The sequence below is a fragment of the Triturus cristatus genome, chromosome 6, assembly GCF_964204655.1.
Source record: "Triturus cristatus chromosome 6, aTriCri1.1, whole genome shotgun sequence".
Lineage (NCBI taxonomy): Eukaryota > Metazoa > Chordata > Amphibia > Caudata > Salamandridae > Triturus > Triturus cristatus.
In genome coordinates, this window is record NC_140589.1 from 904,534,808 (window position 1) to 904,561,725 (window position 26,918).

At 40.0% G+C, this 26,918-nt stretch overlaps 1 protein-coding gene across 1 annotated transcript in view; it reads left to right on the plus strand.

The window, feature by feature from the left end:
* The window catches only part of STX7 (syntaxin 7), a 181,598-nt gene that overhangs the window by 62,471 nt on the left and 92,209 nt on the right, over positions 1-26,918 (plus strand). The window contains exons 2-3 of the mRNA XM_085611566.1: positions 19,718-19,876; positions 24,824-24,893. Of these exons, the coding sequence (XP_085467692.1) occupies positions 19,792-19,876; positions 24,824-24,893 (155 nt within the window). The 5' untranslated portion in view covers positions 19,718-19,791. The remainder of the gene's footprint in view (positions 1-19,717; positions 19,877-24,823; positions 24,894-26,918) is intronic.

Below are 26,918 nucleotides of genomic sequence, written 5' to 3' on the forward strand. Positions count from 1 at the left end.
CAGCTTTAAACAACTCCATATAACAAGTGCTCCGAACTATGGGCCAAGAATGTATAAAGCCAATGGTAGCTTGTCTTTTCACCAACAAGGAATGCACTTTTTCTGTGACTTGGGTTAAAACTAAAAACTGTTTCAATATCTGATCTAAGTAAACCTGCATGGTAGGAATCACTCATATTATTTTATTAAAATCATAAGTGATGCTTCATTTATTTTTAAATGTAACATTTTGTTGCACACTTATAGCCACCATATTAAGTGAGATGCATGTTTTCATTGATTACTTTCAGGTTATGTGGTACATACTTTGATCAAAATTGTATAACTTTTTTGATGGGGCAATTCAGTGTTGCTCAATTAAAGGTAATAGTTTGAATCTTAGTTCATATGACATTTCATTCTCAATTGTTCATTTTCTATATATTTTGCTTTTAATTTCAAAAACCTAATTTGAATTTTTGTAAAATATTGATTGAAGGTTATCTTTTTTTTTTTTAATTTATGTACCAACTGTGACCTCACTTTAACTTAGACCCTGCTTGTTACATTGTCCTGCAACTACATTAATTCTGCAGGTTTGCTTTTCTAACTCCACTCTAAAGCATTATGGTCTGAAGAGACAAGCGAAAGTTTAGTAAGGTGTGGTAGTGCCCAAAGGTTGAATTTAAAAAAAACAAATTTTCACAGTAATTTCTTTTTTGTCAAACATATTTTAATTAATTTAGTACAAGCATTTTAACATAAATTCATAGATGCTAGATTATAGAAACTACAAAGCACACTACTGTCCAGTACCCTGTCCATCAGCATTTCCCCAAACAATATATATTAGTAAATGCATGTTCAAAACCACCCCTCCCATTTTCCCACTTCCTAAGACACTACTCTACAAGAGTTGGTTTAGGATGTTGTAGCATGAATTCCACTCATATGTCTAAAGATGAACAGCCCTAGCACTCTTAGACCCAGAATGCACTCGGTGCCCAGGAGACCCCCGCAAAAGATAAACTACCATGTGGCTTCCATGTGCTGCTATAATATTCCATAACCTGTGGTACCATAGCTACAGTTAGGGAAAAGGGAACACCACTGCAAGCCTTGCTGCCTTTAGACATAGCCCCAGGGAAAATAAATGTTTGATTGGGCAATCAGAGGCTTCCAGGAGTCTCAAGGAAATGTAACAAGATGATCTGGTTGAATGAGTAAGAGACCCCTAGTAAGCTTGCCAAGGTACCGGTCACCCCCCCCTCCAGATAAATGCAACACAGAGTTTTCACACCATATATGGATATTATCTCCTGTTATCTCTCGTCCTCTCCACCACTTCTGATTTACAGTTGAGCATGTTTGATGCATCCTCTCTGGCATGCAATACCAATTATACCTTACTTTATAGTGCACCTCTCTATTTTGAATAGAAGTAATTCTTTTGTGCATCTTTCTGTGTAGGAGCTATGTTAGGCATGGTACTTTAGGCGGGGCCACTCCCAGATGTTTGCCTTCCTTTGCTGTACCAGTTTTTATTGCCTTTTAGGATTCTGTGTACTTTCCCCCTTCCTAACCAGTGGTAAAGTGTTTATGCTCGCTCCCTTAAACCTGGTAAAATTGGAATACTCCTAATTGGCACATATAATGCACTTCTAAGAAACTAGTAAATTTTACTACATATACCCACGGCCTGTAAATTTCCCTTGGCTGATCCACATTAGATCATGGTTTTTGGACCTAGGACTGAACAGATATTGGTTGAACCAAAGTCTGTTGACTCCCGAGCCAAAACACGAGATCAAATCCCTATTTTGGGAATTCGTTCGAGATCAGGACATTTCAAGCAGTTCCCATGGCAGACTAGCTGTGCAATTCCTCCAGTTCAAAATGACACTCCATTTTGAGACATTTTTAGATGATAGAACCGTTATTGGCAAAGTGTTTATACCTGAAATTTAGATATGGTTTATTTCAATTAAATAGTTTTGTTGCCAAATGGTCAATATGACAACACAAGGAGGGGGAGAGGCCCTATGCACTTTATGTCGAATGGGGGTTGATGAAGATATTCCACATGTTTTGTTTTTTTGCCCTGCATATAGACTAGCCAGAAGGAAATGATTAAAACCAATAGCCTGGCACCTTAGCGTTAGGAAAATGAACGATATGTTGAGAATACTAAAAACTGACCTTTCTCGCCTAATAGTTACAAGGGAAAAGGGAGGACAAAAATTATAAATTATAACTTTTTATAACTGGCTGTCAATCCAAGGCACCAACCTAGAGGTAATGCTGTACAATCTGGCAAGAATAACCATGTCAAAAATCAAAGGGGATTACAGACCCTGGCTAAGGCCAAACATAATTGAAATAGCTATGCCTCCGTGCAAAACTTGAAGCATTTTTAAACTATCGTGCATTGTATTGGTTTACATGTTTTTAGTATTAACTTCATGATTTTAAGAATTGATAGCTCTAGCTTAACATAGGCACTTTATTTTGAAGATTTAAACTTCCCCCAGCTTGGACATAAATCAATTCAAGTTATTGTTCTAGCATAATGGTAGAGTATAAGATTTTGTACTGCTACGCATTTATTGCACATGCATTTTTTAAGAACTTGATACGAGCACAGAACAAATAGTACTTTGCTCCTATTACATTGCACAGGCACTTTTCCAGCAAACAAGACAATAGGATAACCCCCGGACTGTCAATACCAATTGGTGGAACTCATCTAGATTTAAAATGAATTACAATGTAATGGATGTAGATAGAGTTGACAAAGCGAGCAATGGATGAATGTATTTTAAGAAATTTTTATCTGTATATACTGTATTTTATTGCTCTCCTACTTTTACTTTTATGGCCTTATAGGCCGAAATAAAGTACTTTTGATAGTCAAATTAAATGCTACAAGTAGTCTGCGGCACTCATTGTGCCACCCACTAAAGTAGCCCTGTAAAACATGCCTCAGGCCTGCAACTATAGCCTGTAGTGCAGTTTTAAACTACAAAGTCAATCTGGCAAAATATACCTTTTGCCAGGCTTAAATCCTCCTTTTTAATACTTCTAGGTTGTCCCTAAGGTAGGCCCTAAAGGCTCCTAGGGCAGTGTGATTACTATTTAAAGAGTAGGACATGTATACATAGTTTTTCACATGTACTGACAAACTCACAAAGTCATTTTTCACTGTTGTAAGGCTATCTTTCCCCCAGACTTACATTGACTTATCTTATTACACTTAATATAGCTGTATAACCTGCCGTAGCGGGCTATACCAGCCATTATTGGCCTGATCCAGCGTTAAATGCCCATGCTGAAGGCGAGGGCCTTTAACAAGGGATCAGGCCTTTTATGGCCAGCGTAGCCCAGCTATGCCACATGGAGCTATGGCTGTTAGCTGTTGAACATTCACAACAAGAGCTGTGAAAGGGGGCTGAAGTCAGCCACTGGTTCTCCCCTGCTTTTTGTAGTTCAGCCATACAAGGGTGACTCACAAGCTGAGCTGAATTCCCCCTTCTTTCCTTCTGAATCCCTAGTGAACCTGTGCTACAGTCATAGGGAAGGGTGAAGGCTGTGTCCTTCTGCACAGCCTCTGAATTTCACTTTCCTCTGGTTGAAATTTATATTTTGGGAGGCGGGGAAAGAGAAAGGCAGATGCTGTGTATTAGCACATTGAAATGTTGAGAGAAGCAGGCCTATACCAGTTAACACATTGTCTTCAATGGAGCTCTCAATATTCCAATATTTTATTGAGTAATAACTTCAGGATGGGAACTGATGTGCTTCTTCTACTAAAATCAATTGAAATTTGAAATCTACTTTAATAGTTGAGTCCGATTTTAAGTTACTATTATGTAAATGCCACTTTTAGAAGGCTGGCATTTTCTGCCGAAACTAAATGTGCCTTTCTGCAATTGTCTAGGGTCACATGACTGTGAATGGCTTTCCTGTTATTGGTTGTATATTCCTCCCAGATAAGGGGGCAAAATAGGCTTAGGTGTGAGGCGAGTGAGTCTTTATGACTGGTTTGCTGTGGAGGAGCTGTACCCTGTCCCGATTACACTTCAAATGCCACTCCTGCAGCGCAAACAACTCCAGGCCTGCTCTTGTCCTTGTCACCCTAGACAATGTGGAGCAAAGGCCAGGGGACCAGGAAGAACACACCAGAACCAAGTTTGAGAGCAGGCCAGGGAATTCCCCCCTCACAAAGACTGGTTCCAATTAGGAAAGTGACATCTTCAGAACTTCTCATCAGAACACTCCTGGACCAGTGGAAGAATCAGAAGTAGTACTGCCCTGCTGTCTGAAGAAGGAAGACGAGACCTGCTTGCTTTGAACTCCAGCACCACAGGAGCAACTCCAAGGGTCAGGTGTCCGACTTCCTGTCTGAGCTATAGGGACACAGTAAGCTTCCATAGGTCTCCCTGCAACTTCCCAGCTCCAACTGGACCTGCCGGAGTCTTGCTGCTGGTCTCCGCTGGGGTGTTAATCTCCAAGAGGCCCCCCTCAGGTCCTGAACCGTTGGCTGGAATCTGAATGTACTGCTCCTGAATTCAAGGTGAACATAGCAAAGTTTTTGGCTCCTCACAACAGCAAAGTGACCTCCTTGCGCCAAGAAACAACCAACCTCCTATGATGACCCTCAGTGCAAAGCGCCAGCGAGACCTGCACTTTGTGCGCACAGCAACCTATAATGCGAATTGCCAATGCAAAGCTCCAGTGAGACCAACACTTCACAGCGACAGCCCACATTGACTACTGACACAAAGCTCCAATGACGACTTGTTCTTTTGGCCACAACAGCAACTGTTTGCAATGCAAACAGCAGTCCTCACACAGACTTGAGAAGGTAAACTTTCAGTGTAATGCACTTGGTCCCTTTGTCCGACCCGGACTTCATGGTTGCCGGCCTGAACTTACGACTTTACCCCGGTCCTGCGCAAACAGGTCACCTTGAGTGGTGCTGTTGGATTTTTGTCCTTTTGATGTCATCTTAGTTACTAAAATGTGCTCTATTTTTCTAAAGTGGTTTTGGAAATTTCATGTGTTGTGATCTTACTTTAGTGCCGCATTAATATTATACCCATTGCCCCTAAGTTAAACCTGACTGCTTTTGTGCCAAGCTACCGGATGTTTAAACACATGTTTATTTTGTGAGTTTTGTAGGTCACCCTGATGAGAACTTTGTATTATTTGAATGGGGTTTCCACACATCTCCACTAATAACCCGATTTCTTACAGATTCCTGTGGTGCTTTATTGTGGCTGAAATAGCACACTGATTTTCTGAGGCTTGCCCACCTCACCCCCTGTGGCGATGCAAAGATCGTCTTCAAAGGAAAATAACCCTTTATTCTCTTATGATGAAGCGACAATGTTGTTGAAGGGGATTTTTGGACTAATTGTTGCTTCCTTGTTAAGAGCATTCAGCCACCAAAACACAGCTGAACATAGCTCAGGAAGTCCGCTTCTGTAAAGGTGTTGGTCTTTTAGCAGAGTTATCCCCAAACTTTTTGCTTCTTCCTCCTATTTGTTTCCTGACCTGTTGTTGTTGGCTATAGGACTCTTGGCACTTCACCACTGCTGATCAGTGCTAAAGTCCATATGCTCTCTGTGTAAATTGTTGTTAAAACTGGTGCACCCTGATTGGCATATTTGGTTTACTGGTAAGCTTTTAGTAAAGTTCACTGAACTGTGCCAGAACCTGTAAATCAAATGCTACTGGTGTGTGTGACATCTCGGTGTACATGATGTATTCACAGGCGCTCTATTTTTCTTTTCTTTAAAAACCTTCTAAAGGTTGGTCTCTCTCGGCTTAGCATGGCAACCTGAACTACGGTTTCCAACTCTTTCGGAAGCAAGATCCGATCTGAATCGAAATGAAGCAACAAAGCTGTTCTTTTTACACTCACGGAAGCAGCAGGCCTTTAGAAGGTTTTTAAAGAAAAGAAAAATAGATTGCCCGTGAACACAACATCATGTACACCGAGATTTCACTGTGCCCTTTGGTGCCTTGAAGCCTCAGCATTTGAACAGTAGGATCATCACCCCATTGACCATACAATTCTTGACTAATTCAATGCCAACAATCAGTTTCTCAAGACCCAGTCCTAGTCCTGAGGAGAACCCCCCTGCAAGTTGGGGTTCGAAACGCTTTGACTCCAGAGTATGGGTTAACCAACACGGGGCGTGTCTCGAAGAAATCAGTTTGATTTGTTGTTCCCCCCCCTTTAGACAACACCTGTTGTAATTGTGTAACCCTGCTACTCGCGTCACAGGCAGGACAGTAGGCGTAAGCCTTATTGCTAAACAAGACTATGTCCGCCTCATGCTAGTTTGTAAATAAGGACTGCTCATTTGCACTGTTTATGCATGTTTACCTTTGTTTTGACCTTTTCACACTGTGTCTAATCACAAATGTGTTGTTTTAAATTGTTCATGTGCATTTTGTATGTAAATGTTTCACACTCACAATGTGCATCCAAATGATGTGTTGCCCATCTCATGACATGACGTGAATGGTACAAGTTTGTTCTTGGAAAAGTCACAAGCTTGAGTGAAATAAAGAACTTAAACTTTTGAACTGTGTGTCTAAGGTTCTATTTAACTTGGTAGTAACAGTCTACCTGGTCACTCTGTTCGTTTGATAATAACTTTTAGAAAGTAGGCATTTTTCTTGTTTAACCATTCTGCTTGCCTCTGCCTGTTTGTGTATTGACAGTCAGGCTTTGGAGGGACTGGGGATGCGCATTCTCTCAGACAGCAACCGGGGGGGGTGGGGTGATGTGAGTCCTGACTTTTTTTTTATTAAACCAACTTTATTGACCACCATATTTAATTCACAGAAAAATGATAGCCATTACATTGTGGTATTTTTTGTTTTCTTACTGCTAGTACCTGCCAGTCCATGCATAATTATGTGTGCACGCAGGCACAACCAGAAGTTTCTCAATGAAACAAAAACCGCTAGTATGGTGTAGTGGTAGAAAGGCATTATTTGAATAGGTTATCAATATCCATCCTAACGTTGCCCCTTGAAACCACCCTCCCCCACCTTCGTTCTGGCCCGCCCGGTCTAAATACCCATCCTGAGAACTTGTCGGTGTATATATTGCTAGTCAATTCTCCCTACCGTTGTGCCAGTGCCTGTGCCTGGATACCAACGTACAACCATTTAATAAGGTGTCGCCCCTCACCCATATAGTATAGTGTACGAACTAGTTCATGTGGTGGAGGCTCTTGTCGCTGAGGAGCCCAAGTCTTTTTTGCATAGTGTAACACTGCGGCGTGTGTTAAGGAGTCCTGCCTTTCTTGAATGAGTCAGAGCTGAGCTGAATAGACCGTGGCTGAAGTTAGAGTAATGGGAGGAGAATTTCTTGCACCTGAATAGGGTCTGTCTCCCTTGCACAATGCTGTCTCCACCCCCTGTGGTCATACTGCACCAGTGAGGTCAGAACTGGTTTGGACTGGGCTCAGAGACCCTTGCACAAAGAGAACAAAGACATTTTGGGGTATAAGTAGTAGACCTAAAACCCCAGCGGATTAGATTACTTCTGGACTCAAGAGGAACCTTTGCCTAGGAAAAAGCTGGAGAGTCGTGAGGAGGAGTACTGCCCCTTTGCTGTATGGGATTGGCCTACAGTTGCTGTTTTTGCCAAGGAGAGGGCAAAAGCTGGAACTTTGCTTTGAACCTGCTTGAAGCAGAGCTCCCAGGGCCTGTGTGTGCTGGCCTCCTGTTCTGAAGTCCTAGGGACACAAAGACTTCACCCCCAGCTCCCCGAACTCTCTTGCTGAGAGTTCTGACCTGCCAGGAGGTGCCTTTCCCAGTTTTGGACCTCTGGAGGTTGTTCCTGCTGTTGGGAGCTGGAAGAAATGAATGAGAAGCAAGAAGAACTGTTTCTGATGCCGCAAGCAATGCCGCGACCTGCACCGAGGCCTAGGGCACCGCTCGTGAAGTGAACGACGCACCGCCCAGCCTGCACCGCAGCTCCGATGCCTGCCGACGCCTGCAGTTATCGGCCAATAATTGGCGAGGGTGACTCCGCGAACACGCTGACTACACATAGTCACCGAAACTGACGCCTCACCGCCGATGCAACCATCTTCCCCTGTCCTGGACACGACACATCGCCTCCTCTTGGACAAGATTCCTCACCTCCCCCGTGGCAGCCAGTGATCTGGCCTTGATCTCAGCAATGACCCCTCACTTCCACAACGCCGTGCATGGTCATAGACTTTGTTTCCAAGGTACTGTTTATTTGGGGGTATGTTGACTCAATGCAGACGCCGCGCTCTTCACGGTCTGCGCTGTACTTTGGATTTATTGCTGTCACAATGTCGCAATAGCACCAGGTGGAGCTATTTGTTTTCTAAAAGCTTTATTTTTGCAATAACTGTTCTAAAGTCCTATCTTATTACCTGTATGTTGGATTTTTGTTTTGGTCTTGTTGAGTTTAGATATTTTTTTTCTAAACTGGTATGGTGACAATTTGTGGTGTTATCACTGTATTACTGTGTGTTTTAAGTACAAATACTTTACACATTGCCTTTGGGATAAGTCTGTCTGCTCGTGCCAAGCTACCCAGGGGGTGGGCAGGGGTTATCTAAAGTGTGTATCCTCCTTACCCTGACGAGAAGCAAGCGTCCCTATTTGGACAAAGGTATCTACCTATGCCAACTAGAGACCCCCATTTCTAACAAACAGCAAAGTCCCTTTTGCATGTAGAAAAATATTTTATGCTGGCCTTTGGATAAGATCTGAGATTACAAGACCTCTCTTGTTCGTGCTCTTATGCAGACTTTGATTCAGCACTGAGGATATATAAGAATAATTATGGTGCACCAGTGATAAAGAAAGAGTGTGTATTTGTGTTTAGTGGGAGTGGAAATCTAAACATTTAAAAATAAAAGTATTTCAGGCTGCAAGTTTCAAACTATCTGTTTCTTTCAAATGAATTTATGTTCCTAACAAATGTATCTTTACAGTTTGATTTTGCGTGGAATGCACGTCTGAAAACTATGTATATAATTTACCATATTAAGATCAAGAACTGTCCTGTAAAATGCACTATAGACATTATTTGACTTTTTTTTTAATTACAGGTTGCGTGCAGGGTTTCCATTTTGTGTGTATAGTTGTGTGACTAGCTACAGTGTCTCTTACCCCTTTCTTTTATTCCCGTGGATATCTGGGTCTGTGCAATCAGTTATGTGAAGTCTGATGTTTCGAGCCCACTAACATCAAATCCTGTAGGTGCACCGATGTGTAAATTACATTTTTAAATGTGGTGCATTTAGTAAGGATATCTTGTTTGACAAGTAAAATTGACCTTTGGAAATGCAATTCTGGGTCTCAAGATATTGACGTTGATAGTTCTTTCAAATAAACATTTAATATTCTATGACATCTGAAAAGGAAGATAAATTTTCGTATTTCTGACTGCAGACAGTCCGGTAGAATATGCATTGTGGACTATGAATATGCATGTAAATGTAGGACTTTTATGGATTTCCATTGTATGCACGTCTACTTGAGTTTGACCAGCATCAGTGGTTTCAAAAGTTACATTGATCCTACAGTGTTTTTATAATATAAGGCACTTATTGATTGCAGAACATAATCCCTTTATTCGCTTAGTACTTTCTTTTTTTAAATTTGTGCTGTATGCATTCCATTCTACTTGGATGCCTTATTAAATCTTAGATTTAGAGGATAGTATTTCATTATTTACCTTGAAGAAAGCTACTATTCAAGTTATGATATTGCATTGTCTGCGTTAGAAGAAACTGTCAACACATTTTTTGATACGTGATTAACTTCTTGTAGGAAAATTATTGCATTAATGCATTCAATTATTATGCAGGAATTTCTCATTTTAATGTTTATTTTGTACTACTCTACCTGTATTTCAAAAAAATATCTAATTTGTTTCTATTTCATACACATATTTATGTACATTATTTACTTTCTTATACTGGAGTGAAAGGGTACTTTTTCTTCAATTTTGTGGCCAGATTATGCATTTGAATTTTCTTTTATTCACTCCTTCTGAGCAACAAAACTTAAGCTTGAAGAAACAGAAAGCAGAATCACATTGCAACTAAACTAAATCTTCAAACCTACAAATATTCCTTGTCCTCCCTATTCTTTATCTTTTGTTTTCTGCTTTTGAACAGATGAGTATAATTAGATGAGAGAAGATTTGAGGTGTGTGTGCATAGATGGATATTTATGTAATCAGTGAGAGTGCATTGCCCAGTTTATGGGTAGTAGGCTGCTATTAATAAAAACAGAATGATAGTAAGGTAAAATTTGTAAAATAAGCTTTATTAATTTTACATTTAAAACAATCTGTAGGTATATACATTTTAATATGTGAGTTAACCTGTGTATTTTAGTTGATCAAGAAATATTATTTGGTAAATAGACTAAGGTTTGGACATAGACTTATTCATATTTGAAATATTTAAACTGTAACCAAATGCTGACTCACAGTTCAGTTCAGGCTGCGTAAGTCATTTGTCAGTAGGATCCTCTCAGTCCCAACACACTTGTCGATAGGTTAGGGAAAAGGCACCCACTGGCAGCCATATATAGTGAGGTTTATGTTTAAAATATTCTCCTATTGAGGGGATGGTATCAACTTGCAAAATTGCAGGAGTTTTAGGTGAGAGACTCAAAACTGTTCTCATGCACATTAGCCCGAAATTAGGGGATTTGGCAAAAAAAGAAACCTGAGAAGAAGTCAAAGTTCTGTTATTTGGGAAAGGAATGAATAACATTTTAAGTAAATATGTACAGACTTTTGCTAGTCTGTACAAGATACAGTTTTTAATGCATCAGGTATTTTTAGGAAATTGGTTTTTATGGGAAGGCTGTTACTGGATACCAAGATGGTGTAAATTATACAGTGAATCAGGGAGTTCTTAGCTTCTATCCCTAACAGGGTAGAGAAGGAAGAGGTAGAACATTTAGAGGAAGTGGACACGGTGCCAATCCAGGACAAGTTGAGTATGAAGACTATTACTGTTTTTTTCTTAACAAAGGTGGGAGGAAGATTGAGTTTTTTTTCAGGATCAATGGAGAAAGATAAAGGATTCTTGGGTCTTTACAGAAATAGAAGGTTTACCAAATAAATTTCGATTCCGAGCCTCACAAGTTAAAAGAACCAAACAAATGTGTTTTTCAAAATGAATTGGAGGATGTTGTATTAGAGCAGACAGCACAGATGCTAATGAAAGATGCAATAATAAAGGTGAGAGAAGAAAAGAAGGGATTTGTAAGTACTTTGATTCTAGTGGAAAAGGTAGTCAAAGGCTAGAGGGCAGTGATAAATTTGAGGACTTTAAATCAAGTTGTGACATACAGACATTTCAAAATGTAAGGGATTCATCTTCTGAGGGACATGCTTCAGGATTTGGATTTGATGGTGAAAATGGATCTCAAAGATGCCTATTTCATGATTCCAATAACCTTGGTAAGTCAGTGTTATTTACAATGCAATGCAATGCAATGAAGTTCAGTTCTATTGAAAAGGGACAGTGTAACTGCAATAACATCCGTAAACAAATTGGGATGAAGCAGGTCAAAGAGACTGTCTGATTCAGCAATATAAATTTGGGCATTTTGCTTGGAGCCTAAAAATTGGTTTGAAGGCCAAATATTTACCTGGGCTTTACAATGTGATGGCAGATGGAATTCAAGGAATTTGACAGATTTCAGCGATTGGAAATTAAAGGAGGATTGATTTCAGAAAATTCAAAAAGTTATGGGTCCCCTTGGGGTGGATCTCTTTGCATCCAAGTTGATATTCCAGCTGCTATATTACATCAGTCGGGGACCAGATCCTGGTACCATAGCAGCAGACTCATTCATGCAGGATTGGAGCGGGATGGAAGAATACGCTTTCCCACCTTTTTCTATGATACCGAGGGTGTAATTTCAGGTGAGGAGACCGAAGTGTCAAATAGTATTAGTTACCCCATCTTGCAGAATGCAAGCTTGCTTTCCTACAACTTTGTGGATGGCAGTGGGAATTCCTTATTTAATAAAGTCATGCAAAGGACTTTGAAGAGGAGTGGAGAAGGAAGAGCATCCTTTAGTGGACTCTCATGTACTCAGCCTTCTAGTTTGGAGTATTTCAGGAATAGAGGAGAGGTAGATTCTCAGGTCTTTTGGGAATTGCTACAGAACTGCTCAATGAATCATGGGCTCCAGGCACTAGAATGATATGCAGAGGTGCATAGCAGGTGTGGCTATGTTGTAGCATGGCAAGGAATTTGGATCCCGTGGAAACTATTGAAGTTGAAGTGGCAATTTGTTTGGCAGAAGTGTTTGAAGAAGGATTGGCATACAGAGCAGTTAATTTTTATAGATCAGCTGTTGTGGCAGAACATTATTTAAATAAGGGAATGTCAGTCGGTAGAAGTCAATTGATTTTTTTAAGAGACCGCCTATGCCCAAATATCAGTCATTATGGGATGTTGACTTGGTTTTAATGTTATTTTGAAAACTTGCCAAGCAATCGATATTTAGGAGTAAGAGAATTGAGATGGAAATTAGCAACTTTATTGTGTTTAATGTCTTTCAGAAGGGTATCTGATATAGGAGAATTGGAAGTGTCCAATAGATATTTTCACCTAATGGGGTGGTATTTGGAAGAGAACTAAGATGATGTCTGGTTCAGTGTTTTATTCCTTATTTGACAATTCTCAAAATGTGTGTGTGGTGTAGATCAGTTGTTGATTTATTATGAAAACCATTTACAGGTGTTACGAATGCGACAATTGCAAGGTAGGTGAAGAAGGCTGTAATGAGGGAGTCAGGTATACATTTGTCTAAGTTGACACCACATTCTGTCAGTAGTGCCATGGCGAGTAAAGTTTTTAGGTCAAGAGGACAATTAGAGAAAATTCTAAAGGCAGCAGATTGGTCAAATGCTGACACGTTTAGGGTTTTTTATTTTACAGCTATGCTTCAAGCTAGGATTTGAAAATCTTTGGACATGCATAATGCTAGCCTCCTGTGTTGTCATAACATTGATTCTTAAAGGTTAACTGCATAACGAATTGCAATTTTATTAAAGACAAGGAGGCTAGCATTATCCTGCCCTCCTTTCCCGTATGATTTGAAAAGGAGAAAAGGGGTAGGTAAGCTGGATAAGAATGCCTATTTTATGTTTTGATAAGTAAAACGTTTTATTGGGTTTTATTACCTTTAGACATATGAAGTTGAATCAGGATGAGATCAACAAATGGGTGGCATTCTTTTATTAAGGCATTAACAATTGTAGCAGAATAAGAACAAAAACAGGTAGCAACTTGCAGATGCAATACAATTTCAGTATATGAAAGAAATCCATTCTCAGTACCTGCACAAACAATAGACTAGTAGTAAATTGCACTGGCTATTTATAATTCAAATCTCTATTTAATGTTTTGATATAGTAAATGTAAGAAAATGATGCAGATGTACAAAATAGTTAACGGAAGGACAAGGAGACTTGTTTAAGAAACAATTGGATAATGTTGATTTGTAGATCAAAGTTCAAGAGGAGAAGGAAAGTCCATGTAGAAGAGACAAACAAAAGAAGAAGAATATGAAGGAGAATGACTGTTTATGTGAGTGAAGATCTTATTTCATTGTGATGGGGTTCTGTCTCTTGAAGCTTTTAAATGTTGCTGTTCAGAAGGAGTGCATAAAGATGACGCATAATGCTAGCCTCCATATTCTTAATAAAAGTGTGATTATTTATGCAGTTAACCTTTAGGAATAGCCATTCTCCTATTTTTTAGACTGGCTTGACAGCTTAGCTGTCACCAGACATTTATGTCATGAACCTAAAAAAGGGCTGTAAGAAGCACGAACTACCATGAATGGCCTGCATTTTGGAGGCCAGGCGTTCGTGTTTTGATTGGGCAGAAGTTGTTTTCTTCCACAAAAAAAGTGCGAGCCCTACACTCAGCTGTCATCATTTTGTTTATTTTTCCAGCTAATGATCTGGTACCATCAGTGGTACATATGTGACATTATAATGCTATTAAAGTATCTCTGATAACTTGGATAATTTAGGGTGTTTGTTTTTCTTTGGTAGCAGCATTGACCCAACCTACTTAACGAACATTAAAGAAAATATGCTTTTAAAGATGGATTTTTATTCCACTGAGCTAAAACCTCCAGGCAGGTATTTAGTTAAATGCAATTTCACAAATTACCATAGAAAGCAAGAGTTTGGTGTTGATGATTCTCCTAAACAAACTGTGGGGATATTAAATATGCACTACAATAATCCTGGTTAGCCTGCTCTAGGAGAGATAGTAGTTTCCTTTGTCAACTATAATTGTGTATACAATTTTACTTTTATGACTGTATGCCAGACAGATGCCTTGTGGAAAGTTTATGCTTCTTTCAACGGGCTGGAGTTGGTTATGGTGACAAGCCAATTATAAAGACTACATGCCTGATTGTTTATTATGAAGAGTTATGATAAAGGCAGTATGTCTGACATTGATTATATAAAGCATGTGTTAAAGTCGATAGACATTGAAGGGTGGATTGCTATTACTCTGAATTAAAGCTTGCAGATATTTTTTTTTTAGTTATGTGGAATCTCATAGATTATCTTAATAGGTGTTGGCTACCTCGTCTGACAAACTATAGAAGATTTTCACTATGAGAATCCATGTTAAGCCCTGTAAGGAGAGAAAGTGTTTTACTTTACCACCCATCATTTTGTTTACTTTTGCAATGTTATTACGATCTGCCTGGTGGTTGACTTGTGGTAAAACTTAAACTCAGTAGAAGAACTAATTTGCTTACTGTTACAGGCCAGTGATAACGGATATAGGCCTGATTGATTCACTAGGAAATATTTTTCCTGATGCCATAGCTCTGATCTGTTTATTATGAACAGTTATGATAAACACAGCAGGCCTGACATTCTAATTGTGAAAAACCTATGTTAAAGTCAGTTGGGGCAAATTGCTATTTCCCTGTACTAAAGCATTTTTATAGTTCCCTTTTCATCGCTTTGCTTCTCCTCTTTAGTGCTTAACCCCTTTACCGAGGTGGAAATTTCGCCGCGGTGCAGCGGTTTTGAAGAGTGGGCGGGGCCACGTCGGCCAACGGACGTGCGCAGCAAATGTTGTAAATGTTGTAGACTTGTAAAGCGCACAGCTACCCCAGCAATGGGGCGTCCCGGCGCTGTAGACCGCTGGGGAACCCGTCCTGGCTATCCCTGTGAGATGGTCCCTTTCTGGGTATCTCCAAGGTGAAACCAGGCATCCCCGGCGTCTGTGGGGGGCCGTTGTAGAGATGAGGCAAGCTTAATGCCCAGAGTTGCCGAGTGTGTTCCTGGTTAGAGTAGGTACCGAGGCGAGAATTATCGAGTCCGTTTTGACCCTGGTCCACGACCCTGCCGCGTCGGGAATTGAACCCTGGTCCCTGGCGGATTCTCAGCTTACGGGTCTGCCGCCTCTAACTAGTGAGCCACACCTCTCCACTAGCCAGGTAGTGCTCGCGACGGCCGTTGGCTCACAGAAGCAGCGAACGGGTCGCTTACTTGTCACTCATTTCATCTGCAGTGCTCCGCCTTCCACATAGCCACTTCATCTAAACAGGAAGACCTTTATGGAAAGTTGTTGCCCATAGTGGATCATCGTTTTACCATTTACAGTCCAAGATCGCCAACCCACTGGTTCTAAATGTGGTGGCAATGCTTGAATTTTAAAATAACGATAAACTATTTTCAGTACCTTTGCAAGAGGAACACTCTCTGTAGTTTTGTTATTGTAAAAATATGCCTGACATCTTTAAATGGCACTATGTTTTCTTTTTTTCTACTTGTATTCTTGTAATTTAGCTGGCATATGCTGTTGATCTTTTGTGTGTTTTATTGTGGTTGTCTCAGAGTGCAAATCCAAGAATGAGTCAGTGGATCAATGAATTTATACATGAGTGACTGAGTGCAGTGCCTGATCAATGGCCCGAAAGACACTTTCAGTCATAATACAGACCTATTGGCATTGCCAGTGCTTGTTTAACTTCTGTACAATGCAATGTAGAATGTTCTGTTTTCATAAGCTTTTTCTACTCAGGCAGCAGATAACTCACAAATTGGTGAACATTGTGACGGATCCAATAGTTGAGCTTTGAATCAGATCCTCAAATGGGTTTACAGACTATTTATTTCTCATAGTTATTTTGGCGCATAAAACATGAGGTTTTTGGGGGGTTTCTCTTGTCAAAAATCAGTTCGGTTTGTGTTCGTTAATTGCCAATGACCGTGATAAATAAATCAGGCACATCACTGCCTAGTGTTAAAAATCAAGATTACATCTTCTATCTATGCAAAAAAAGGTTTTTATTATCTGACCTACTTTGGTGACCCACTGCTAGGTTTAGTAGTTTTGTGTTAATTCCTTGAGTGCTTTTAGGATAAATAAAAAGGGAACGATGACACAAACGTGTCTTGCCCCTTTGTGTTGTCAAGTCTTCCAGATGTTTCATCACTTAGGCCACATCACACCTTAAGCTTTGTGACGGTAAATGTGTGTAGAATTATGGAACACGCAATATTTTAAAATCTGATCTCTCATTATAAATCATGCCTGTTTCTATTCCACGGGGTTGCTCATGGAACCATTAAGTTAAAGCTAATTGAACATTCCTGTAATAAGTTTATTTATACATTGTCAAGTTGGGGTTAGGCTCAGTTCAGTGATCCTGTCCTCTTGCCCCTGTGGACACCCAAGATTTGCATTTGACTAAACTCCTTTCTCCTGTGGCGTTTAATTAAGTGTAGTAATATCTTCGCTTGAATCTTTCCAAGGTTATCAGTTGGAGCCAATTTTTTTACCCTCTACCTTGATTAAGCCCCACCCTAACCACCTTCCTTTCTCTTTCTATCATAAATCATGGTTATCAGCTTCCAGATGTTCAGAATTTGTTTATACAACAAAATCTTATTAGCCAGATTATTCAGCTTAAGTACTGAACAACTGTGAAGTGTCTTTAAAACTATAACAGTGTGAGTTGGAGGAAAATACTAAAAGACTTTGGGCAGGCTGCACATTTCTATTAAAAGTGGATAGAGCTCTGAAGACCTAAGACTTTAGTGCTAACGTGGGAAATTTTATATGTTGACCATTTAAATGTATGCATTTTTTTGACAAGGTGTATATATATTGCGCAGACAATCTATAGAGTTTCAGTGCTGTCTAGTAAAGAAGGATACAATATAGGCAAGGAGAGTGCTCTAGGAATAGTTATGAATGAGGAAGGGTGAACGGAGAAAGTACTATACAAAAGGAACGTGTTTTTTCCTCGTTTAGCCGAGAGAGGGGCTCAGAGAATAGTTTTTAGGTAGTGGAGAAGAGACACACGATGTGAGTGAGGGAGCCAATGGGCTGGCAATGAGACTTCATTATATATGCACAATTCAAAGTTATTTGCACTATACTAAGCGTATAGCTCCTGGTTTTAGAAGCCTGGTCAAATTTTGCATATGTAAAGGACATGCTTAAAGTTTCATGAAAAATAGATCCTACTCCTAAGGCGCTACAAGACTTTTTTGTGACTTTGTGAAATAATGGAAGACACAAGTACTTTTATACATTTCTGCCATAAATGTGTTCCTGTTGGACGACATCAATGGAGTACCATTCATTTATTTTACCTTCTAACATTTGAAGAGATGTTTGTTCTACGACAATGCATACCCAAGTTTGAATGAAGAAAAGAATAGAATGCACAGAAACTGAAAATGTCTTCTCTTAAATTACATTAGTGTTTACAGATGCCTTTGTCATATGACATCCTCTCCCACTTCTCCTTGTCGTCTATGATTGATACACAGCCGAAGAATATAAAGTTTGCAGTAGTGGTAGAGTCCATAATGATTACATAAACATATGTCTATGGGCATTTAGTCTAATGGAGCTTGCAGTGTATTCAGAGACAATGAAAAGCATTGTAATCCGAACTGTTCGATCATAATTTCACAGCTTTTTAAATTTTGCTGATGGTATCATCCTTACAACTACTTTCTTGCTGCATTTGTGCCTTTTACCTCCAGTTTTTAATTTATTTTCAATACTTCCTGCAATACTTTTAGGATTCCTATTATTTTTGCAAATGTTTTGAACAAACAATATTAAAACATATTTTTATGCTTATTGTTCTGTATTTTTTCACTGTCATGGTAAGGCTGTGCCTGTTGTATATGGGGACTGTATTCTAGAGTTTGGCCCAGCCGGTTATTTACTGTTGCAGTCGTTGTGGGAGGGAAATGTGGTTGCGATAGCAAGCATCTGGTGACTCTTTCCAATTCGGTACTTGTTCGGCACAAATCCAGCTTTGTAATCATCAACTTGCTTCTATGGCAGTCATGGTTTATTCTGGTCATGCCTAACCATTTTCTCTCCGGGCTGAGCGCCACTGATTTGCTTCTTACCACCAGGCTTTCAATAATGGCAGCCATTGCCGTTTCTCCACACCTTGCTTCCTCATTTAGCCTAGCAAAGGCCCAGCTATGATAACCTCCCCCTAAGCTGGTCACCCACATGAGCCTCAATAATGGACACCACACTTTTTTGTCTGGAAGAGTTAAGGCCCCAGTTTTTTTTTTAGGTTAATGCTGAAATTTATCACCAAAGTATCACCATGACTAACGGTGATCAATCCCACACTGTCCGGTCTCATAGCCCTTGCCATAATTACTGATTCCTTAATTTAATTCATGTATCTGGCATCATTCCTGTTCTTCCCTATTGTTAATGAGTGCATGTCTGCGATACCGTCATTGGTGCCAGCCATTACTGCCCTTGTGCTCCTGTTATTGCTCTATCAGGCAGCAACGGAACAATGCAGCATGGATTAGGACACTCCAGAACATAATTTGTCACGAATGATTAGAGTCGAATGTCTTATGTACATTAAAGGGTTCCAGCACCCTACCATTAGTGGGAACTTGACACTGGAAAAATACACGAATAACCTCAAGTGTCTCTGACCTAGGAAAAATGGTATCTTAGCACTAGAGTGCCACTCTGTGCCATAATAATAAGGCAATTTTCAGGCTTTACCTTGGGGAATTGGTGGATCTGACTTTTGCCATTGGGGACCTGTTCTCTTTTTTCCTGTGTGTCTCTGGTGCTCGTATAAACTGGGTACCATTGTTGCACTGGTTAAATGGGGGTTCTAGATAACCCAGCACCCTTGACAGCTTGGAACTCCAGCACCTATGGGCAAAGTACTATCTCTCCTTTGCACCTCGTCACTCCTGACCACTAATGTGGAAGGGTAATGGACTCTATTGGATTGATGTGATGGATCCTTAGGGGAATCTCCATACGTTTTTTTTTTATTGTATTATGATTACATTATTGGGGTTTCAAATAGTGGATCCGAACTGCAGTGGAGTGCTTTACATTGCACAATAGTTTGTTTAGGCATGTGCAGAATGACTGGCATGAAGTGATGTGTACAAATGAGTATACAAAAGCCAACTGCCTAGAAATGTACATGTGGGACCTAAGGGGTGGACTATAGAAATGGTGGAAGGGGGTGTCTAGCAAAAAACATTACGTTTTGCGATGCTTGATTTTGTTAATTGTTCTAGCAGGCAAATGTGTATCAAGTAACAGTTTGTTTGCAACTGAGTTTAAAGCACAAAGTGCAGTGACAAATCACAACTAAATACAAATGTTTTTGCTTGTATGTTTAGGTTGCTGATCACTGCAACAGTACAGTATCTAGTCTAAAACAGTTGATGAACTGAACTACGAACATATTCCTGTCATGGATTATAAACTAGGAGCCTCTGAGGATTCCAACCAAATTTCCCAAAGTATAACTTCTAACATACAGAAGATAAACAAAAACTGTAAGTATGACTTGTCCCAAAGTAGGCTGCATTGCATATGCTAGCTTTTCAGACCTAGTAGTTTCCTTATGTTGTGAACAGTCTATTCTTTTGTATTGTATTTTTATTGCACATTTAATATTCCTTGCAGTGGCTAAAGCTCAATTGAAATGTTTGCCTAGGCTTGATATTAGGATTTATTTCTTAAATTCATGAAGTACTTTTAAGAATTCTCTGGATCAGATAAAAATCTTGCATGATGCATTTCTATAGTAAATTCGCCACACCACACTTTCTGGAAGTCTTTAAAACCTTAACTTTCCACATCACCACTCCTAGGACAATCTTCTAGCAGTCTTGGTTACCATTGCCTTTATTTGGCCAATAGTGGGCATGTTATAAATGTATCCGACATATAAAAGGGAACTGTAATAAAATGTCTTCCAGCTTAAACAATGCTTAACATTTTGTGATAAACATGTTGGCTGCTTTTTGTCGCAGTTTCTGCAGAATTGAATGGATATTCTGGAAATGTCTCACCAAATGATCGACTTACTTGATTCTTTTCAAGAAGAATATGATCAGGTTTCCTGGTCTGCTGAGAGAATTCTGTTGAACAAGGCTGCATTCTTGATGAGAAGGATCTTTTTAATGTAGCATCCTCCCTAGCTCTATAACATGCAAAGGACCATCCACACATGGAGCTCTGTAGTGCACGTCTTTATTCTTCAGGGTACAACCCTTAATTGCACACACTTAGTCATAAACTTTATTAACCACACCCAGACACATCCAACTGATTTCTACATTCTCGTGCGGAGGCCATCGGGGACCAGAAGAGTCCTGCTGTTCATATTCACAAAACACTACATCTCCCCCTTTGTTAAATAAGAAGAACAAATATTACTTATGTACATTATAGTTCCTCAATGAATCGTCGAGGCATTTAAACCACTCTTCCAGATCTTATATTAGGTTAATGAGGCGTAGGAGAGAGGCCTTGCTTGGGTACAGGTGATGTAGAGGCAGGTGTAGAAGTTGGGCTTGCAGGAAATGACTCGATTTGGGCCACTCGGGTCACGCTCAACCACCTCTCAGCCTTCCATACAAATGAAGAGTCAGTCGGACAGTAGAGAATACAAACCAAAGTGATTTATTGGTCATACACTCGAGCGGAGTCCAGTCTGACCAGCCTCATTGGATTGCTGCAGAGGGGACTGGCCTCAGACAACATGGTAAAACATAAAGTACATTTCCAGTACCCGTAAAGACACGCCCACACTATATTTTTCCAGTTGGGAGCTAATGAGCAAAGGAGATACACAAAGATGAGTTCCAATCCTGGGACCGGGCACACATTATCTTGTATTCAGGGTTACTCTGCCTTCCCTCACCGCTCTGAGCAGTGGGAGCAGGTCTATCTAGTCAGAAAGGTATGCACTAATAAAACATTCTATTCATTAGCACCGCAAACTCAGCCTTAAAGTAATACTCGTACAGAGGACACATTGGCAGCTGCTTTCTAGTGAGGCAGACACAAATTGAGACAGAAGTTAGTTTCGATCATAGCTCAAAATGGCGGCTAATACAAAATGGTGCCTCAAATGCTAACTTAATTCGTACAATGGAAAAGACAAATCGACCAAACATTTTCGTTCCAACAGACCCTCCTTTTATCATTTGCTAACATTTTGTTACTGTCTAGAGCAAACAACTCCCTACTGAACGAAAGGATTACCAATTGCAAGCTAATATATAGGTTATCAATACTCAAAGATAATTTCATCTATTGACATGAGATCATGTATATCCTGCATCATCATGGTGGTTGTCTTGGTATCAGATACTAAACATTTCGGTTTGGGTGCTAGAGTCTTTGTACAATGAGAACAGCACGCAGGCAGACAATGTATGCACAGTTGAAAAGTAGGCCAGCAACAATAGCTAAGACAATGAGAATCTTTCAGCCCCAAGACGCGAACAGACCTCAGAACCATTCAGAGAGAGACCAAGAACCATTCTCTTGGTGGATGTCGGATGCAACTTCTGAATGGCAGAGTATACATTAGGGGCGTGGTCAGGTATGTATACCCAGCAACTACTGCCTATGACGCGGCAGGCTCCTCCCCGATCAGCAAGGATGCCGTCTAACACAATCCAGTTTTGTAAAGCAACGAGTCTCGTAGCCTGGAGCGCAGCTGTAATATTAGTTGGAATCCCTGCTGTTGTATTAATGACCCCCTCTACAACTTTGTGAGCCAACAAATATTAAGGCTATTTGACATTGGGCCCCAAAATGGCACGATACCCTTCATGGCATCTGTAAACTGTTCCAAAGTGGTATCTGTCTGATCTTTATCTTCTGTGTTAATAACCCTCCCAACTCGTGGCAGGTGTGTACTCCTACGTTGTAATCGATGGTCCCCATGGTAAGTAAACGGTGCTATATACACTGGGGGAAGAAGGAAAGACCAAAGGGAAGCCAAACATAAGCTTGAGTCCCGCAGTCAAAATAGACATTATGCTGTGGGAGTAAAGGCGGACTACTGTTTGTGCTCCACATATACGTGTAAGTGCAATTGCTCTCTCCTACTTGTACTTCCCCCTATTCCTTGGATACAAAACCCAACTGTTTTATTGACTATTTGTATTGGCATAGCTCTATCCATAGTAATATTACGCGTCTGAAAACATTTGAAGTATTCGGTAGCATTGAACCCCTGGAAGTCTAACATTTCACTTCGAAGCCATGTTGCATTTTTCTCCCGTTCATTAACATTCATACAAGCTGTCAGGCACTATGCATCAGGGGCCCCTTCCTCTCCTGGAGTAAACCCTTGATGAACACGTATATATTCTAACACTGTATAATAATCAGCAGATGTCATATCCATAGTAGAAGAATGAAAATGTATATATACCATAGTAAACAGTTCAAACCACGGCTCGCAGCTTGCTAGATATGAGAATGGCATCAACAGCAGGACATCACTTCTATGTGTAACTGAGGGGAGTAGACCGCAGATCCAACAATTTGTAACTTTGGACGTACCATGGGCCTGATGCAGCATTTGCAAAAATATATTATCTACATATGTTTTGCGATGTTCCCCTTTTTGAGGGACCAGAGTAACAAACGTGTGTTTAGGGGGAATAGGCGTTGTACCAACCAGAGAATGCACTGGGTATTTCTCTTCCAAGAAACATGCTACTCCAAGTACTGTTTCTAAAAATACCACAATTACTGTGCACTATTTTACTCTTCATTTCCCAATTAAGACCAACTAGACTCATTCCGCTCTGAACACACGGCTGCAAATGGCTGTTCTTCCTGAGTAATGGGTCGGCCAAATCTAGATTTATGTAGCTATAGTTACGAATATCTTAAAATGCCATAGGCAGTCTTTTTGGTACGTTTCACACTCACTTCCTACTGCTGCTCACCAAAAGCTGAATAAATAGCTGTTGAGAAAAACGCATACTTTCCAGTGAAGTATTGGCTTGTGTTAGCGCTGAGAAAAAAAGTTTTAAAACGATATTGTTGAAACCGTAGTTCAGAAATGAAAAAATTAAATGCTGGTGTTCTCCGAGTGGGCACTGCAGGCCCTATTTAGGCCTCCTGCAGAGAGAAGTTCGCCACATACTGCTTATATCCTAAAACCAGTTTGGAGCTGCTTCCAACCAATTTATAAAAGGAGAAAATACAGAAGGGAACAAAATGTATATATGTTTAAGTGTAATGCATTACTGAATGGAAAAACTTAAACCGCAAAATCTTATTCTGCTAAAACCTAGACATTATGACTACCAAAATAATTACCTTACTTAAATCTCTTTATAAAAATATAATGACCTTTACCTGGTCTCGTTATCAAGCACGCCCTCCATGTATGCCTGGACTTCAATTACAATAGCACATCAACACTGTCCTAATGTTATTTTTGAGAAGATGATTTATCTGTCTCTAGGGCTTTAGTATACAGGTCGAAATTTGGTTTAGGGAGATGTTTAGGCAAGGTCGGGACCTTGCCACTCTGTATTTGAAATGTGTTTTCACATTTATATTTTGGCATTCTGTTTTTTACAAATTGAACTTGCCATCTTAGTCCTATGCTGCTAAAGCCCACCCTAGGCCTGAGTCGTTGAGAAGCTGAACAGGATGTCTAGGGGAGACGGATTAACAGGCCATGCAGCTCTGAACTAGCCGTTTCTGGTTCACCCACAAGATTGTCAGTTCCCCTTACAACATAAGTGTGTTTCTCACTTAGGAGTATTTTTTGTATACATTTGATACACTTTACTTATAAGTGGCAAATATGAAAATAGTTACAAAAAATTATACAATTAGTGGTGTAGCCCTAGTATTTAGCTGACAGTTGGAACGCAATGTAATCTATTAATCGTTCTTTTTCCATTGACGACACGTGATGACTGTAATGTCATCAAAAATCCCTTTAATGGTATCGACAGTTTTATTCTATAGGAGCTTTTTAGTTATAGTAGGAACACAGACCCTGCGTTCCGCAGCTCAGTTGGGGAAAAAAGCCCTGAAATCGTACCGTGTTCTGCGAATTCTTAAACCCTTCTATTATTGGCTTCAGTAGGAACCTGGCATCATCTTTAACAATGCCTGCATAATTTGCAACACAGGACTTCCTTCATACTTAAAAGATAAACTCCCCACATCTGTATTTCAACGGGAAACAATAGAAACAAAGATGAATCCTAGAGATTCTTGCAGCTAAAAAAATGCAGACCTGCCATAGTAGACGAAAGTAAAAAAATAATTTAAAAAATCAGAGTACCCGCATAGGAGTCAAAAACCCAAAACTGAATAATTAAAAATAAATCATATTATTTTGTTTGTTACTTCTGTCCATGCTTATTAATTTGTGTGTAACATTAGTGAGCATTAGAAATTCATCAACATGTGTTTTTTTTATTTTTATTGCTTGCCTTTTGTTACAGCATCAGAAATACAACGAACAGTAAACCAACTTGGGACTTCCCTGGACACGCCAGAACTCCGGCATCAGCTGTAAGTAATAAAACATGTATATTGATTGTTTTGCATCTATATTACAGCAGACTGCTTGTACTGTTAATTGTTGATAAAGTAATGCTGGACACCTGAAGGGGTGAGAAATGTGGGTGAGAAAGGTGTGTGTGGTTGTTGTACTAGAATTCAAGTCAGAATTTCTGAGGACCAGTCGTAGTTTGTGGAACACAATGTTTTTCCAGGCTTCCTTTTACCTCACGGTTGCACAATTATTAGGCATGAATCAGGGAAGTGGTGCTTAATCCTTCACTGTGGATTGACCATAACTCCAAATACATCCATATAGTCCTGCTGATTAGGTTCTAGAGTAAGAATGTGCTCAAATGAGCAATACCAAAAGCTTTGATTAATGATAAAGGAGTTGAAAGAAAAGCTACTAGTATCCCCCCCGCCCCGCATTGATCTTAGAACCTAAGATATTCATGCAGTCGATGCTGTAAATGAGATAAAACCGCAAGAACGTGTCCCAAATGGTGTAATACCTGCCAGAATCCTCATTGATGTACTGTTGAGGTAACAGCTGAAATAATGCTGAAACAGCAACTGTACAGGGTCCTACATCCTGACTAACAAGGGGCATCGCAGTCAGCATTTGATTGACATCTTGTGCTGCCCAGAAGAACAGAGCAGTAGGACAAAATGGACGTGAATAATAGAAAATACAGATTACACATCTGTAATAAGTGAAACTCTGGGTCTGTAGCTGTAGTTCAAGGAGGCTGCCCTCGAATTGGGAGAATGCTGGATTAAATCTTGAAAGGTATGGTTTTCTTATTGATTTCTAGAAACTGGTACTTCAAGCTTCTATTTAAACTTCTTTCTCGGGTTGTGAAACCCTCCAGTAAATGAAAGAGGTGCGGCAAAACCTAAAGGTCCAGGAAAGCCCTTAGTTTAGAGGCTAACATGCTGGACTTCAGCTTTTATTTGGCAGCCGGAGCAAACCGGTAACTCTAAAGGATTTCAGCATGGAAATTTGCCTACGTAGAAGCCAGCGAAGTCAGCAGGAGCTTTGGTAATATTATGCTACGTACTCATTCTGTAGTACACTTCTCCATGGAAGGAAAAAAGAGAAAAACAACATTCCACGTTTATGACCGATCAGCATCCCGCTACCCTCCCAGTTCTTTTTGCCTCCCTAGAAGTTTGTCTCAAGCACCTACTGGCTTTTCAGTGGCTTTTGCTTTGCAATAAATTCAACATGTAGCAAAGTGGTGAAAAAAACATTTTATACTCCGTGCTCCCCCTTCTGGAATGTCTGGTCTGTATTCCTCCACATAAAACAGGGCATTGTGAAGTTGTTTTGGGAACTAAATAACCACCTACCCCACTTAGCCTATGGCATAAAATTACATTCTTAAAGATGTTTACTTAGAAGCACTTGGCATGACATGTCCTCCTTAACCTATTGACTTGCAGACCCAGAATGATCTTTCGGAAGTGCTTGAACTACCCTTTCTACGGAGCTGGTCCATAATGTCCACTGTATTATTAACAATTTCTCAGTCCCTCAAAAGTGACTTGATGCAGTCTTGCTCCACTGCAAGCATAACTCAGCCAACCAATACATAAATAAATGCAATATAATACTACTTAAGGGCTTTATTGTTTTGGGTGGCAAGTGTTTTGGGAGATACTTGTCATTTTGAGACCCTATAGCACATATGGTTGTCCCAGATCGGATCTGTATTTTGGCAGCATTCCTGAGTTGGTTATAATTTGTTTCAGTGATCATCATTTTGACATGATTGAGCTTATTGCTCAATTTAGTCTATAAGGGTTGTGATTGTGAACTATATGACAAGGTGGACGAGTTGGCAATTACTGCTGTACCATCTTCACGCAGTAGATTGGGGTTAGCTAGGAATATTTCATGCTTTTCATGAACTGGTGTAACGGATGATTTTATTACGTGAAGGTGAATGAGTAGGAGTTTCTCATTCATCATACTTGCTGCAAATGACTAAGTGAGTGCTTGTAAATGCAAGTTTTTTTTATAAAGAGGCT